This window comes from Rutidosis leptorrhynchoides, chromosome 1, assembly GCF_046630445.1.
Source record: "Rutidosis leptorrhynchoides isolate AG116_Rl617_1_P2 chromosome 1, CSIRO_AGI_Rlap_v1, whole genome shotgun sequence".
Lineage (NCBI taxonomy): Eukaryota > Viridiplantae > Streptophyta > Magnoliopsida > Asterales > Asteraceae > Rutidosis > Rutidosis leptorrhynchoides.
This window is the reverse complement of record NC_092333.1, coordinates 628563606-628582431: the sequence shown is the minus strand read 5'-3', so window position 1 is coordinate 628582431 and position 18826 is coordinate 628563606. Positions and strand designations below refer to the sequence as shown.

Sequence of the window (18826 nt, the reverse complement as noted above, 5' to 3'; positions counted from 1 at the left end):
CCACGAACGTGTAAAACCGTACGCACGACACAGCCCCATCTTGCTAAACACTCATCGTACATCACTTGTTAGACACGATTTGCACCCGTAATAAGGTTTGCAAGTTCTTATTACGCACACATGCCGCATCGACTCGTTAGTACAACGACCGTCTCGCTCGATGATATACACAAACACAACCAAAATTCTACGCGGTACAAACACACGCGAGAATTATTATCACAACACAACAACATATTAATAATATCCGCATTACTAATATAAACGTTAGTCAACCTATAGCCAAGGCACTAACCAAACCCATTCCGACCCGTAATCCTACAAGTCTCGCAACAATTTAAGCACACACAAGTCTAAGTCTAGGCACCTATCTCAAGTCACCTAAATCCCTTAGACCATGCTCTGATACCACTTGTAACAACCCAAACCAACCCGCGATTAAACCGTGTAAAATTACAAAAAAAAATAAAAAAATTTGCTGAACTGCCACCTGGCGCGGCGCGCCAAACCTGTCTGTCCGGAAAGTCTTTAAACGCGAAAATGTTTGACTAGTTCCCGACATATTTAGGCGTAACGCTTTTAACCCCATGTTCCATATATAAAAACTAGCACGTTCTATTGATAAAATTATGTTTACGAAGCGGGGCCCACATCGACCCAAATTACCTTTTAAGTATCAAAATATAATTTTCGACCATAAGACTTTTAATACAAAACAAAGCCGAGCATGGCGATTGGGGATACGCTACCCAATCCTAATAAATCCAAAAGTAAGCCTTCTACGCAAACTATGCAAGTCCTCTAATCCTCGCGCTTACCCGAGCCACCATCCGCATGCAATCTATAAAAAGAGTCAACAACGAGAGGGTAAGCTAACGCTTAGTGAATGATAATATACTACATACATATATATGTATAAAATGGACACGCCACAAAATAACAAATACCGCATACCGAGGCATCCATATAAGGCACTACACTAAGCATACCGTACGATCTCTAAGCAACGAGCTAAAGATACAACAACAATATAAGTTCACCAACGACGATGTGAACAACGCCAAATAGCTACACACGGAGGGTTAGCTACAACACAACAATACATTAATATATAACAATATAAACGAACAAGGTTAACACCTTAACCCAATACCGAGAACCAAATACCACAATGAAGATTGGCCGAACTACACGAGCCTTAGTAATCCGAAACCACACGAGATTACTATCTTCACAACATCGAGATTGGCCGAACTACACGAGCCTTAGTAATCCGAAACCACACGAGATTACTACCTCAATAAGATGACCGTACTACACGAGTCACCATGAATCCGAACTACACGAGATTCATTTCCACAATACAATAAGATGACCGAAACCACACGCGTCATCGTGAATCCGAATACACACGCGATTCACTTCTCAATATTATACCCTTCGCCATTGGGGTTATATCAACCACATCACAACCACGTGTGATAATGTACACGCGAACGCGTACTTCGCCAAAGATGGTCAACCAAAACGCACAACCGTGCCAATTGGACTCATACAAAAGTCCATCAAATCCATCTATATGTGAAGTGAGCTCTATAGCCGAGAATCACTTCACCCGACCCGCACCCATCCTACACATACATATGCACATAGGATATTATCACTCACCTTGAAGTCTTGAAGAATGCTTCCAAGTAATCCGCAGCTCGCCAATGGAAAGTACCTATTCCATTATCACAATTACAACAATACACTTAGAGTGGATTTACAAATCAACCCAATTCGTCACTTAGTGCAATTTCGACCCAAATGCACTTCCAAGCACAAACCGTGCCCAAAACTAACCAATAATCACTAACACAAGTGAGAATGGTCCTAATACGCCAATTAAACCCGAACTCAAGTGTTAAACACGCGTCATACCCATTTTGACACTAAAACCCTAGTTTTGACCCATTAAGTCAAAATCTCACCATTTACAAGTTTTAACACCAAAACACATTTAACTCGGTTTAATACTTCAACTTAATCCATTTTAAGTTTATAAACCTCATTAAATCGCCAAATGGGTCATAATCACCACCAAACTCTAATTTGACCCAAAGTCACAATTAGTCAACCAAATAACCTTAAATGGGTTTCAATACTTCCATAATCACTAACTTAAGTGATTAAACTCAATTTCAAGTCCTAAACATGGCCAATTAGTTCACCAACCCAAAATCCACCAACAATTAACAATAAACCCAATTACTAGCATCACTAAACCCATTTCATCATCTAAAAGGGTTTTTCATCAAACTAACTCAAACCCTAACTTGAATATCAAATCAAATAGATGAAATTCGGAGTTTGAGCTTACCAATACCACCACAACGTAGCTAGGAACGAAAGGAACAACTTTAGAACTCGAGCTTTTGATCAATTCGGCCTTCTTCTTCACCAAAACCCTAAATCTCTCTCTAGAATCTCTCTCTCTCTCTCTCTAAAATAGTTTGAGAGTGATGAATGGATGTGAAAATGATCCAAAACTGATCCAAACCAGCTAATATGGTTCACAAATCCGGCCCCAAGTGAAATTACCCAATTGCCCTTCATTTAAAACAATTAAAAAGAAGAAGAGAGCTGTCTGCGTGATTTGGCGCGGCGCGCAAGTAGCCAGTTTCAGATTCTTTTACCTTTTTAATTACATAACAATATTCAACGAAGCCCGTTCTCGAATGTCATAAGTACACAAGTATACAAGATAAATATTCGGGTCTTACATGATCTCTTATTGTTACCCATCATGTAAGTTTGTAAGTATTTTAGCGAGCAAGTGAAATTAGTAAAATTAAGATTAACAAAAAAAGTTGACATGAGGCGTAAATAAAGGGGCGTGAGAGATGGTTGGAGAGTAGTGAATGAGCTCACCTACGAAATTTAGATGGGGCTTGTACTTTATCGCAGTTAGGTTTTATCACCATAAATAATCATGTTGGAGAAAGTAACTGTTTTCTACTGTAGGATTTATGGTTTTACAACAAATAATTACATGTCAGTATTCCACCATCACAATGCATCTTCGCTATCGAACCTTTCAGCCATTGTTTTAGCACCATCTGGTGATTGAAACACATACAACTAACTCAATAAGTCACATGAACAATAAACATATAAATAATGGTGTTTTACAAATCATGTTCATTTTTAAGATGGTCAAATTCAAAAATCAAATCAAAATGCTAGAATTAACAACTTAAACATCATGCAACGGCCTACCTGATGCTTGAAGGAAAACAAAATTCCAATTGTTTTGAAACCATCTGCCAATTCTTTTACTTGAGTAACGGTTTTCTAAATAAGCATTTTCATTGGACGATGTTAAATGTCGCGTACATAACATACCTCAAAACAATGTCGTCGGCATTAAATCGAACAGCTTCAGTGTGTCCAACACCTGCAGACACGTTGCTATCTATTGTAGCCCAACTGTCAACTGATAATAAACAAACAATATGTAAACATAAATTAGTTATATATAGATATACAGATTAAATTTAGATTAAACAATGAAAACATATGTAAAGTGGCTAAAATTTCTCATTGATAACAACAATAAAAAGAAGCATATGATTACGTTAAATGTTTCTCTGGTAGCTGGTCAACATATGTAAGACACATACTTAAACAAATCTGGATTAAATTGCGATTAAAATCTTATATACATAATGATGATATATTATATCGATTTTGATTAATTAGAAAACACATACGAAGGACAGAATCTAATTAACATGTCGTACCGGTTAATCATAATAATTTATCCATTAAAAATGAAGTCTAACGTGATTTAATCCATTAATCCGAATCGCATATTTGATTCTATGAACTTTAAGTAAACTAATGATCGATTAAGAGACATCATGAATATGAATTGATTACCTGACTTCGTAGACGTTAGGGTTTCGTTTGTAAAACATAATCTTCGATGATCGACGGATTGTTAATTCCATGTAGTGAACGATCCTATAATTTGTGAAAGAAGGATTAGGTATTTTTAGCCATTGTCTGAAGAAATTAAGGTGTTGGAATTAATTCTAAGAACGATATGCACCTGAATGTATGACTTGTTTTCGATATTGATTGAATGTAGAACGATTAGATCTTAGATAGAGTTTTTTTTTTTTTGATGTTGAGGAGAGCTACGTGATAATGAGAATGAGCTGTGAGCAAAAGGAACCCTAATTTGCCTTAACCTTCCGTGTTATTTTGTATGATGAGGGTATCTTAGACATGGAGTTTATGTCAAATTGATTTATTAGCTAATATTTTAAGTGAATAATTAAGGGTCGTTGGATCAAGGGGTAGTGTAACGTCATTTTCTAATCTAACGGTAATTAAGGGAGTTTTGAAAACAATTATTAGGTAATCGAAACTCTCTCTTAATGTATATAATATAGTAATAATAATTATGTAAGAGAATGACATAAGTCTTTGAAAAAAAAAAGATCTCCACAAAGGAAAGCAAACAACACTTTATTTTCCTTTTTAATTCTTTTAGCTTTCCTTTTTAATCGATATATATGTATATGATATGATACATATAAACTATCTTTCAGTACTTTCTGTTCTATCATGTTTTCTTTCATTCTCACCCATTCTTTTTCCGACTAAAACGTGTCTTGAAATTTAGACACGTTAAGCACTTTTCCCGTACAAATATAATATGAACTTGGTGAACATAACGAATCCACACACGTGAATAGTCAAACGCAATATTTTTGGATATAAATTGGGAATCAAAAATATCATGAGCAGAATATAACTCATCTTGTTTCATTCTCATATCATTCTCCCAATAATAATGACCAAAAACGATCCCTATTTCAAGGTTAAAAACTAGGCCAAAAACCAGGCGGCAAAATCTAACACCTATCCTATACGAAAAAAGTTGAACCCAATCATATTCATAAAATTTATCCCGGCATGTTCTCACCTAGGTACACTGGATTAGACTCCATGTTCACTCGTTGCGGATGGAACAATATTTCTCCCATAGTGGCGGTGATTTCGCTATTTCAGCCATTAGATTTTTGAACTTGTGGCTGCAATCGCCTCCACTGCAAAAAGTGAACTGGTTATGAGTAGATGCCGCATTTTCAATTTCGACCCATTTAAAGATAAACTAATGTTGGGTTTTTTTTGCTTTCAGGGGTCAGATTATAGAGTAAAAAGATTAATTATAAAAAACCCGACTCAAATAAGTTAACATTAACTTTGTACGAAATATCAAGTACATACAAAATTAAAATAAGAATTTGATAAAATATAAGACATGAGGGTCACACCTGATACTATTCAAAGATGCAATAGCTCTAAGTGCACTCCTAATCATGTCTTCATTGCGATCGACTTCTTGCTTTACAGCATCTTGTTTTGGTCTGAAGGTAACAGTTTTCTGGAGTGGGTCGACCAATGAATCTAAAACTGTAAAATTATCAAACATTAGTATTACTATTAGCTAAGATGATAATAATAAATTAATAATGTTTTCAAAATCTAAACTGCCAAAAGATAAAGTCAAACATGTACTAACCTGCCAAGATAGCTGAAGGACACTTGTCAGCAAGTTTTGACAGGATGAGATGGCATGGCATCTTAACATCATAATGATCTGTGATGGACAAATGATAGTCATTATAGCACACTCAAGGTTTTGAACCATTTTAATATTAAAGGTGGGAATCTCAACCCATTCTATCATAAATGGGTCATTTTGGATTACAGATACCAACTTCTAACAAACATGCTGCCCCGATAGGGTCAAATGGGACATTCACAGAGATCAAGAATCAAGATTAACCCAAAGTGTAGTTTCAATGCATACCAACATATATATCGCATTATCCAAATAATAAAGGTATCCTGTACACAAAGTGTTTCGAGTGACCTACATGTGCAAGAAATCACCCATTTTTACCATTCCACGACCCACCCACTTTCTCAACTCTACACATTAAAAAGTTATCGATACTTGAGTAGAAATTTGTGATAAAATCTTGTTCAGATTATACAATAGTCCCAAAATCTATAAGTACAATTACGAATAGAGAGATCATTATGAGCTTACCATCAAGACCAGATTTGAGGTAAGGCACAATAAAAGATGAAGGGTTCAACTGATCAAGGCAATTGTCAAGCAATGTATCTACACATTCAAAAGCTGCTTTCCTCAACTCAAGGCCATCGTCAACTGTATGCTTAAAAGGACCAAGGTCAACCGTCCTAATCAGTTCTTTCTGCACAAATGTAATGAAGTCAACACATGATACATAAATAATGGAAACAAAACAAAAACTTAGTAAGAGAAAGCTCCAGTTAGTTTATCAATCAATATCATTATAATTTATAATTTGCATGATAATCTCTAAAGATAACTTTAGGAAAACTCATTTGATTGCTTTTGACAGGTGAAAGAAAAATATAACAATTACCTTAATAACCGTCTGATCATAAAGATATGGCAAAAGTTCCGGAAGAAGTCCCTTGACGAGGTTTGGCTTGTTGTGACCAGCTGTACTCAAAGCCAGAACAGCAGCACGTCTAACATGCTGCCCATATTTAACACAAATTCAAGCGATCAACAATACAATGTTATTATATATTACAAATATATTAATATTAATATATAATCCAAACCTAAGCCAAAACTATACGATAAAGGAAGTAAACTCTTCATAATACTTACCCGGTCCTGATCCTTAATAAGCATAAGGAATGAGGAAATCTCTGGGTACAAAACCGAATCAATCTTCTCGGGTCTTTCAACTATAGAATACTTCACAGCAACAACTACTGTTGCTCGGGTGAATGCAGCAGGCCTCGTTGTTCGCTCCTACAAAAGTACACACATAAAAATATGAGCTTCAATATGGAACACAAAAAGTAGGCATTCTTCTACATAAATAGGGTGGCATCTTTGACTGATTTTACTTATAATCAGGTCAAGTTGCAAAAGGTATTATCTCAAATGAGTCAGCAGGTGGAACTCGCCAAAGTCTACTTTTTTGCACACAGTATCATATATCTTTTTGTTCAAATATTTACATAAGTATCTCTAAGTTTGAAACAATGTTTCTTATGTGTTCATAAACTGGCTTACTACTCGGTAGAAGGTTTAGAAAACGGACCATAGCAACTCATGTTAAACATGACAGTATTTGACCCATTGACTACCCACATCTAAGCTTAGCCCATAATACATTATTGAAAGATGATAGTATACCTTGAGAGCAAGAACAAGTTTTAAAGGCTTAATCAAAGAAATTTTCCCAAGGCACTCTGCTACCACATTACGAACACCCTCTTCCTCACTTTCACAATAATTGAATAGCAAATTGAGTATCTTTTCAACACTGGAATCTTGAAATTCTGCTTTATCTACAGATTGTCTCACTATCACCTGTAAAATATAAAATGACCATGTCTAAAGTGATGGTTTAAGTAAGACTCTATTTTTTAAATCATTATCTTGCTCATCTACAAGTGCTTGCGAATCGAGATTCTAGCTATAAATAAACACAGGGTAGCAAATACCTCTTTCAAAGAATGGAGTAAAAGATACTGCTTTTTCTGCTGATTATCGATCTGGTTCAAGATAAATGGCAAATACTTGGGTAGATTCCCAACAGCAATATTGCCAAGAGCATAAGAGGCTGCAGATTTGATTTCTTCAAAGGGAGACTGAAAAGATTCAATAACTATGTTTTCTATGTGTGCATGCGAGCTCAAATCTTTTCTCCTCCCAATTTCACCCAAACATAGCAAGGCAATATGTTTCTTGGCCTAAGAAAAAGATGCATACCATCAAGAAAGAGTATTGCAAAATAAATTTCAACAATGTAAATGCTGAAGAGGTTCATGAAACTTGCCAAAATGTCAACTTAACATCCACATGAAATCAGATTACTATATAAGACTGATAAATGTGAGAAACTTACTGAGTTAGAAGTGCTATCATCTTTCAAGATATTTGTAAGCATTTTTACAGTAGATGAACATTTGTTCTCACCAGCAGCCAGGCAAAGTACAGCAACACACTGCGCTATGGAAAACAAAGCTTGTTTTGCAATACCACCAGATTGAGGAGATGATTTAGCGGTAGAAAGAAGAGATTCAAGCAGAACATCAAAACTCGTGTTTGCAGAGTAAACCAGAGTAGCAAAGAAGTTTTGCAAAGCCTACAAAAAACGGGATTAAAATAAAACACACCATTATCCACAAAAATTGAATGCGATAATAAGATTAAGGTGGTAGGTACCAAGAGGGCCTGTCCTTGAAGTAATGCACTTTTGACTAAAGTCAGGGCCTGGGGAAGAACTTTATTTCTGACAGTCAAACCGATAGTTGGACCAGACCTCCTGTCTGACATCAAAGTACAGCAGAGTTCTAGAGCAAGAGCCGTCATATGCAAGTCTGAATCACTGGTAAGTTAGACACGCAAAAGTTAGGCAACACATTGAAATGGGTTCAGATTAAAATGGGTAATTTGTGGATCAAGTCAGGTCGTGTCATTTGACAATACATAAGTTTCATAAATAGATGATGTATTGAACTGTTTTTTGAAGTAAGAAATATATATCTAACATTCTTATTATTAAAAACAAATGAAGTTCTAAGCCTTGGATGAATACACCTTGGGTAACTTTTGACCCGTTAAAATATTAACTACGTTTTTAAATGTGCCCATTAGATATATAATGATAACCCAAATCAACCAAATTTTAAGTAAATGGGTAAGAATTACCACCTCTAGTAGACACATAATAGATTAATGTGAAAAACAAAAGGACATGCAACAAGCACAGGAAACAATTCCAAAATGTCAAGTGGCAAACCTGATCAAAGTTGAAAGTTCCACAATGATAACTTCATAAGCAGCAGATCCAATTTTATCACCATAGGCAACAATCAATGTGTTTAATGTACCAAGTGTTGCCTGCCTTAATGCTCGATTAGCCTATTGTATACAAATTCACACACACAAAAAGAGATCAGACATGATTCATGCTTTGCTCCAACTTCTAATAAACATGGAACAATACCCATCAAAATAGTTAAACATCGGGGTTGCATATACCTTCCGTAGAAATGCAGTTAGCTCCCCAATGACATGTTGTAGCACACATGAAAGGTCTAGATGCAATGGAGATGCAGCTATGACTGCAAAAGCCTGAAATTCAATTCGATAATCAGAAAGAAAACGTCATGCTGTTGCCTACTTGTATCTTAGGGAAACTAAACACCGCAAACTTTAATAAAAAAACAGCTGCACTTGAAAAAGAATCCATTGTTTTATCATTAACAGACACAAAACGAAGCCATAAATCCATAATGCTTACAAGAGAGATATTTGTCATACTTGAAGAATGATATTATATTCATTGATCTCCTTATTATGTCATTTTTGGCAGTCCACTAAATAATCGAGTAAGATATGCTAAAGGTATTAATTTACTCAAACACAAATTTGCAGATATGGACACAATGCATAATTCGTCTGGCCTAAAAACGAGATTTTATTCACCTACGGAACTTTTAGTAATCTCTTAGTAATACCTTTTTTGCTGTTTACAAGATAATCAAGTAAATAAATTAAACTTATAAAGTATTTATTTACCCCCACACAAACGTAAAAATATGAACCGAAAGTAATATTCTACCAAGGTGAACATTCAGGTCAAATCTCCTTCATTTAATATAACAAATGAGGCCTGCTAATTGACTTAAGATATCAACTTCACATCTCAGTATATCTAATCTAATCTACTTCTAGATAAAAAGAATGGCATAAAAAATGTTGTGCCAAAAGAAAGTCAAGAAAGGTACTGAATCAATATGTCTATGGGTTGAATATGTGGAAAGAATATCATTTACCACCCCTCATTTATGTAGGACTACAAGCTAAAACTTACTCCTTTTTAAATGAGAGCTGAAAATTGTCAACTTATTAGAAGTGAACTTTAATGATGGCATTTAAACAAACCTTTACAGCAGTAAGTCTGGTTATCTCGTTTCCCATTCGGTCCACAAGAACAGGAAGGCACGCAGGTAGTTGTGCCGTGAGGTGATCACCAAACGTTGAAACAACAAGCCCCATACAAGAAATAGCACATTCCTTGACCTCCTGGTCTTGATCTTGGTTAGTCAAGCGTGACATGATAGCATTATATATTGGGTGGACATATGGTTTGAAATCATAATCGAACACCTAAAGGAATCCAAAAACAATCTCAGAGACGTAATTGCTTGCTAAAAAGCTTATTTGTCAAAACAGAAATGGGAAATGACCTTGATGTTTGGGCGCACAACTCGAACAAGTTCACCGCATACTCTTAATGCCTCAGCCGTAACTTTGTAGTAGCGTTCACCAACAGCAAATAAAACAGGATCAGAAATAGCCTAAAAATATTAAATTAAACATTAAGTCTATGTACTCTAATCAACCCTACATAGAATAGTCGTTTTAATGTACACGAGAATTGGAAATTTATAGTAATTCTAATAACATGAGAACCGGAACCTAGAAATCCAGCAACAATAATGTAGCACTAGAATTTAAAAATTACGGAATATATATCAAATAAAAATAATATTATCTTGAAAATGTCATAAATGGAGCGAAATATTAACCGTGACAGTACTCATCAAACTTTAAAAACTATTCTTTATATATAAAAAAAAGTATCATAACCTATAGTTTATGATAACAACTTTTGAATACAGCTAGTTTTATAAAAAAACTACAATCAGATTCAAAACTTAAGCTCCTTATATATATCCAGAAAACCAATATAGTTTCTAAAACATTACCTTGATGTACGGATGAAAAACAGCAGGAGAATGGGAAGATAAAACTAATCTTGTAAATATAAGAGCCTCGATCTTCAGGTTTGAGGTTGAAGATTTTTCCTGAAAATAGAAACAATAACAGATTTACACTTGCAGACATACTTTATCATATCACCACAAACAAAAATCCTAGAATTTATAGAGGCGTAATATTAAATAATTTCACTCACGCAAAGAGCTTTGTCAATTCCAGGAATGAGCGATCCAATGTGTTCAGCAAGGCAATCAGGCAAAACAACAACAAGCTCTTTTAGAACCGAAAAGGCACCGATCTGTATGACAACAGGATGGGGATAAAGATCAACCAATTACAAGATATATAAATATATAATTGAGAAAGAAAGAAGTGTAATGGTTAATGTAAAGATACCACAGTTATATTGAATTACCTTTGTCTTGACAGATTTTTCACGCAATTGCTTATTTATAGATTTGACAATCTTGGGTACTTCTTGCTTCAGTGACCATCTGGGGCTACAAGATAGATGAAGAATTTGGATTATAAGCTATAATCAGTTCTTAAAACCACAAAAAGTGAAAAGTGAATTTTGACATACTCGATGAGTAAGCAGTCAAATGTTTCAACACATACACATGATATCAACATTAGAACTACTAACTTCAGGTTTAATCAACTATATCAAAAGCTAAAAAATAAGCATCCAACTATATTGAAAATTACTAGCAAATACACTTTCCCGAAGTTCAGAATTTACATATAAAATGGAAACGGACAACAAACAAAAAAAAAAAGAGTGGTTTTTGTTTCAATTAGATCTATATTACATACAACTTACATGTAGCCTACAGGTTTCCACATACTAGTATAAGATGCTTATGCATAAAGCACAACAAAGATAAACTACATAAACAAATTTAGTACAAGAATCAACAAAAGAGACAGATGGTAGAGTGTGTTCACTTACCTTAGTTTGTCAATGTCAACCTGCCCCTTTGTTACATTTCCTGTTTGACGTAGCAACTCGATGAAGGTGTTAAAAACATCCATCTGCAGCAACACACGAAACTCAACATCAGTAATGCAATCACTTAATGATATAAACAAGGTAAGTTTTCCCTATACCTTGACATTTTCCTCTCTCTCTTTAAACCTATCGATCAACTTCGGACAAGCCTGCATGACATGCACCCAAATTATTAATCAATTTCATGTGCATATTGTGCATGAACACTTGGTAAATTAACCATTCAAAATAAGAAACCAGTGTAGCAAGCCATTGTCCTTACTCCTAGCCTACATGTAAATTATATCAACGTATTCAGCCCAATAACTACCGTCACTTGAAGTAAAACAATTGTAATTGTAATAAGTGAATAAATAATTACCCGTATTAAACAATATCATATACGCACAGTTGTAAACAGATTTGGATATTAGAATGATTGATGTATTCATCGTTCTTGTATTCTCCTATTTACTTTTGTTTAAGTAGCCACAATTCCCATACTTCATACTCTTAACGGAAACCTAAACGTCACATCTTATCCTAAAAGAGATGAAACATTCATTCTAATAAACATCTATATCACTAATGGAGTTAGCATTAGGCTAACCATCACATCTTCTTAGGTGGTCAAACAAAGGGTCAGAAACGCTCGGTAAATAACCCAGTTAGGCCGTGTACTTCTGAGTAAAAATACTCACCCTCCCGGAGTGTTTTAAAAAAGAAATAACTGTTTTTGCTGAGGGTTGTTACAAATAATACTTCATTACTATTTCCAATAAACTTAGGCTAAGTACCAACTACTATTTCCAATAGGTATAAGTAGTATTACCTCGTTATACAGATTTGAGAGCATCTCAGGACGAGAAACGATTAGTGCTGCCAGGCACTTTGCAGCCGCTCTTCGAACTTTCCAGCTGGCATCTTCGTCATCAGTATATTCATTAGCACTATCACTGCAGATCAACCAAACAAGCACAACTCATTAGACCAAAAATTGTCAAAGAAAACCTTAAAATTACCAAATTAAAAGAAAGAGCATTGGCAAACTTACTCATCCTCCTCGTCATCATTGACTTCATCATCAGTGTCCTCTTCCATATCATCAGTGAAGTTGGGATCATAACTAAGATATTCCAAACTAAGATGTAATATTTCATTACAGTATGAGAAAATGTCCCTGGGGCATCTAAGTAGGAAACTTTCCAGGGCCTGCACCACAATTTTTAAGTCCGTATAATAAGTCACCCGCATTAAAGCTTCTGAAATAAATTTAGTGAAACTTGACAAATTTATGGGATCAAACAGCACAGCTAAAAAGGTTAAAAAATACAAGTATACAACAGAACAAATAACATAATGTTGCCAGATAGTGATACCTGCAAACTATACTCGCGAAGCTCCTCATCATTCTCTGATGCATTCATGCAATATTGAATAAGAATTGGAACTGTATCTCCGAGATGTGGACCAAACCGATAACCGACAGCACGGCTAGCATATAAACATTTCAAATTCATTACTCATTTACTCATCAATTATGCAAGTAAAAGGAATAAATGAAGGAAGATGTGACCTTGGAACAAAAAAGTTGTACACATAGTTCTACCTACTCGGTTCTCAATGTACAAACTGAACACTTGAACAAGTATCCTTTCCTTTCAGACATATTATATGATTTAAATCATATGTTTAGCTTATTCTCTTAAGGTGGTCTAATTTAAAACAATCATATGTTTAGCTTATTATTTTCTCTACAATTATCAAAGAATGATCACTAAATGTCATTTCACGCTTTCGGAAATTTTTATTATTTGGTAGAACTGAAGTGCGAAAGTGAAACTAGAATAATTTGAGGCAACACGAAACAATTGGCCTTTAATCATTAAAAGAGAACGTAAGTACACAAACAAACCTTAAAGCCCCAATCATCTGAATGTTTGTACGGGTCAATTCAGGTTTTGTTCCCTTATTTTTTAGAAGCCGGACAACTTCAACGGTGGCCTTAGCTAACAAGTCATCTGAGAGGCTTGAGGCTAGGGAAGCTGCAAAGCAACGCTATTGAGTTAGATATCTGTAAACTAACAAGGCCTGTAGAAAAATACTTTTACAGCAGAAAAGTAATGCTCATTCTAAATAAAAGCCAATCTACTTACCTATACATGATACAGTCTTCTTTCTAACAGTAGCTTGATTAGAACTTAATTGAGGCAGTAGCGCACTTAACAGCAATTCATGATCTGATGTCATCAAATTTCCAAATTTATGCAGGATGTCACATAAGATATCAAGGCATTCACATTTAATATCTGTCTTCAATGCCTGGAACACAATGAACATATGCTTCTAATGAGATGACAAAAATTAAATATTAACTGGTAAGTTGAAGGGAAAAGCTGACTTGACAAGTGAAACATGTCAATGTCAAAACAAAAAATAAAAAGGCAATAAAAATTAAATATGAATGATAAAGATAAAGATAACTAAAAAGGAATAAATAAGATCAAGACTAAAAAAATCATTACAGATCCAATTCACAAAATCCTCCAAGCAACATACAGATCTAACTATCAGTATCTAGTGTTAGTTATGATATCATGATAAGTTTCTCACATTGAGACTTGTAGCTTATGATGTATAGCTTTATGTTAATTAGCACATATATGCAAGACTCTTTTAGCTATAAAAACCAAAAGCAACTTTTTACAATACCAGTCCAACAGAAACAACAATATGTCAATATATGAATTCACCCTCCTAGGCCATTTTTCATCATCAACTTATACCCTTGCAGATAAATTTTTCATAAACTTCTCGTGTAATAAAAATCAATCACTGACAATTAACCTTAAATGAAAATCCCAAATGAATCCTGTTGTATTGGCACATATTATATAGTATACTCAATTATAGCATACCATCACATATATGTCTTGCTAACTATATGACCCAACTATTGAGTCTCGGGATTCAATCATAAATTCGGCTTTTACTTTAACAGTAACTCACCGGACTTGTAATTCCTCCTATCAACTTTGGAGAAATAGAAACAAGAACTGATTGTGCAACCGAGGATATATGGATTTCAGAAAATATGGTCTTCAAAGCTATGCTTGCAATGTCACGATGCTGATCTTTCCCGTTCAACAACTTATCACATAGCTTATTGGTCATATCCAGTACCTGTGCTGAATGGATCTTCTTTACCAGAGGAGCAAGACTGGAAAAAAAGTAATAATGTCAAAAAGACAGAGGAAAAAGCATTAACTTAAAAACCAACTAAATACTCATTAGTCGTGGTAATAAAATATCCAGAAATGAAATTAAATATAACTAAAAACCAACAAATATACTCATTCGTGAGGGTGGCATGAGGCAACTGTTCATCCTTTTCAGATCATGTGTGTATTTCTATATATGTGTATATATATACATATATACGCATATATATATATATATATATATATATATATATATATATATATATATATATATATATATATATATATATATATATGCATGTGCATGTGCATGTGCATGTGCATGTGCATGTGCATGTGCATGTGCATGTATATGTATATGTATATATATATATATAGGGGCAGGATCAATGGGGAAGTAACCAATCGGGGGGAAGCGGGGGGAAGCAATTTTTTTTTTTTTCCCCTCGTTTTTTTGGAATTTTCTTTTTTCAGGCATCAAGATCACACGAAAATATGAACATTTAGAAAAGACACTTCGTGATGAATGTTATTATTTTGGCGGGAAAACGATCGACAAAAATAACATTCAAGATAATATTGTTCGTGAAGAATGTTAACGTTTTTTTTTTTCTTCATGTTTTGTGAAGTAAAATTTAGCCCGATTTAGAGTTTAGGGTTTAGGGTTTAGGGTTTGGTGTTTTGGGTTTATTCCATAAACCCAAAACCCTAAACCGTTCGTGTTAAAAACTTAATCTAAATCCTAAATCTAAACCCTAAATCTAAACCCTAAACCCTAAATTTCTAAACCCTAATATCTAAACCCTATAAACCCTAATATCTAAAACCTCAACATACGCTCGAAAAACACGATAATTGTTATATATTAGTTCTTCGAGCGTTTTTCCGCCAAAATAAAAACATTTATCACAAAGTGTCTTTATTAAATGTTCATATTTTCATCCAATCTACAATGTTCATGAACAAAGTTTTTTCAAAAAATGAAAAAAAAAAAAAAAAAAAAAAAAGATTTTGCTTCCCCCCGCTTCCCCCCGATTGGTTACTTCCCTCTTGATCCTACCACTATATATATGCGTGCATGCGTGCGTGAGAGTGCGCGTGTGGGTAGGTGTGTGTGTGTGCGCGCGTGTGTACAAGTGTGCATATGCATGTAAGTATATGCAAACATTTACTATTGACTAGTGATTCATATTAACTAACTACAATAGAAGTTAACAGGCAAACCATTTAACAGCCAATCCAGACACGTCACCGGCTGCATCATCAAGCTGCTGTAGAACGGTATTAGATAATCTTAACTCTAGGTCACTTTCAAGTCTAAAACCCTCTTTGTTTAATTCATTTAAAAGATCAGAAGTTGCCATATATCTGTAATCTTTATCTTTCCCAGTCATCTGCACATTAACCGTGAATTTTTCACTCGAACAATTTATAATCTTTCAAAGATAACATGACATAAAAATGCTCTAAAAATAAAGTCTTTTGTAGAAGTTATGGACACATGACATATAACAAGAAAAAACTTCTTAGCTTCTCACCTTCTCAAGGATACCAGGTATGGATGAACTTGCCATCTTGATACACGTCTTTCACAAGATCTAACGGTTACTATAAATACCTGAGGAAGTATATGAAAGAAAGAGAAAGTCAGAAGAGAAAACGCTTTCAAATAATTCAATGCACCAAGAAAATGTCCAGTGCATAGACTAGGTGATAATATTACTAAGATGGACAAATAATATGTATAAAAATACACTAAAATTGGCAAAGTCAAGCTAACAATGTCGTCATGGTTAAGGTACAAATTCCAGATATATGCCATGATTTGGTACACAAAGACTTCTTCCTTAAAAGCAATGCACTATTATCATTGATAAAGGAGCATATCCTAATAACAACACAGGCGGCTGAGAATTGTTTGCATTATCACAAGTCGTGAAAAATTGGAAACGTAAAGAGATTACAGTAACCACCTGAGGAAACACAATGCACGTTTTTCCTCAAGCTTACCATATAAAAAGTTTTATGGTGTTCGCATATTTAGAATTAGCCTTTGCTATGATCAATACAAATATTCATAATTAATAGGTAACCACTATAATGCACAACCACGTAAATCAGTAAAATTACTTTCTACTTATGAGTTATGACCAACTGTGTTTGCAATACTATCATATACGTAACAAATAATATCGCATGCGGTCAACTGAAAACATTAACCGCCATAATCCTACTTAAACTTTAAACACCAACCCTCACATTGGCTTCGTTACAAATCATTCCTACGTTTACTTTACAAAGAGACCACCAGCTTCGATAGATTAACCCTAATAACTTGTACTTGTCTAGCTTCCAGTTACTCAGTTCTATTCAATCTAATCACCCTCAATCAAAAACCTCACTAAAACCCTAACTTGTCTCTACATTGCCTCTGAGTGTTTCGCAAATTAAAAAAAAAAAAATAATAATAATAAGTTGAATCGATTTTATTATACGGCTAAAAGCCTAACTCCCTTGAATACTACTTCATACTATTTGCCAGATAAAGTTAGCATTAAACAAATACATAAACGCTATAGAAAATTTCAATTTCGATACAGCTATATATATATATAAATATATTAAAAATCAATGATTAGCGGTAACTAACTTACTCGAACAATTTAAATGGAGGAATACAGTCGTAGTTGATGTCGGATGTCGGATGTCGGAAAGCGGTGTCGTACGGCGTAGTAGGATGAGTAAGCCAGGCAACGAGAAGCAACAGTTATGTAAGCAGGCAGATGAGGAAGGGGAAAGAGGGTGTGCAGAAAATTTATGTGGGAGACTGTTGTTGATTACGATCGCAGTATCTTTTTCCCCAATTGAATCGGAACCTACAGGGATTGATTTAATAGTGTGGGCTCGTTTGTGACACCCGGTTTAAGCGATCTTTGTTAATTAAAGGGCCTTTATGGGTTACATCCTTTAAAAGTTAAGAAATCTAAAATTAAAAATAATTCCTTAATGTTATGATTATTATTAACTCTTACACACTAATTGTGGTCGGAAAAAGTGTAGTTTTAGTTATATATATATTTTTTTTTTAACGGCAAGATTGCATCAGTCCGGACCGAAGCCTAGTCATCATTTGCACACACACACACGTTCGGGCAGGAAACCCGAACCACGATCACAGGGATCCGAACCCTTAAACCATCCCGAGAGGCAGGCGGGCCGGATCTTAGTCCCGGATCGGGTCGGTAAAACCTTCCCTTTGGGCTGACCTCAATGGAGCCTATTTCAGTCCATGTTTAATTTGGTCATTCAGAAGCCAGGTTCGAACCCTGGACCTCTTACCCGGCGAGGGTTCAATTGTAGTTTTGAGTTTGCGCCCACATTACATCCGGTCCCTCAACTTCAGCTATATTTACACAACGACCTCTCAGGTTTACATTTTTCCAGGTGTTAAAAGTGTAAATATATAATTTTATTAAAATAAAAGAAACTAATTCCACCCGAATTTATAACGGGCCCTGTCTTCTCGCTCGGTGCGAGTTAAATTTTTTCGAGACCGCCGTTCAATTCGGAAAAATCTTACGAACCCAACGGGACTAACTATACGCGAAACGGACAATTTTTTAAAAAAACACTAAACATAACGACAACCTGTACCTTCCCGCTCGCCACAAGTTAAATTTTTTCGACGGCAACGTCAGACTCGAAATAATTTTATGAACAAAACGAAACTAACCACGTTCGAAACGG

At 34.9% G+C, this 18826-nt stretch overlaps 1 protein-coding gene across 1 annotated transcript; it reads right to left on the bottom strand.

The window, feature by feature from the left end:
* Positions 1 to 4790: 4790 nt before the first annotated feature.
* LOC139885623 (cullin-associated NEDD8-dissociated protein 1-like) lies at positions 4791 to 17931 on the bottom strand. The gene is made up of 28 exons (XM_071869372.1): positions 17734 to 17931; positions 16618 to 16697; positions 16304 to 16473; positions 14868 to 15078; positions 14015 to 14180; positions 13774 to 13903; positions 13238 to 13352; positions 12913 to 13070; positions 12691 to 12814; positions 11978 to 12028; positions 11820 to 11902; positions 11283 to 11367; positions 11064 to 11165; positions 10855 to 10953; positions 10333 to 10443; positions 10028 to 10252; positions 9122 to 9214; positions 8880 to 9001; positions 8303 to 8465; positions 7983 to 8222; positions 7579 to 7827; positions 7268 to 7444; positions 6731 to 6877; positions 6477 to 6593; positions 6113 to 6281; positions 5579 to 5656; positions 5331 to 5469; positions 4791 to 5102 (listed from the first exon to the last, which is right to left on the bottom strand). Exons 2-28 carry the CDS (start codon positions 16651 to 16653, stop codon positions 5006 to 5008), a joined length of 3657 nt encoding a protein of 1218 aa, XP_071725473.1. The 5' UTR covers positions 16654 to 16697; positions 17734 to 17931; the 3' UTR covers positions 4791 to 5005.
* Between the last annotated feature and the right edge of the window lie 895 nt (positions 17932 to 18826).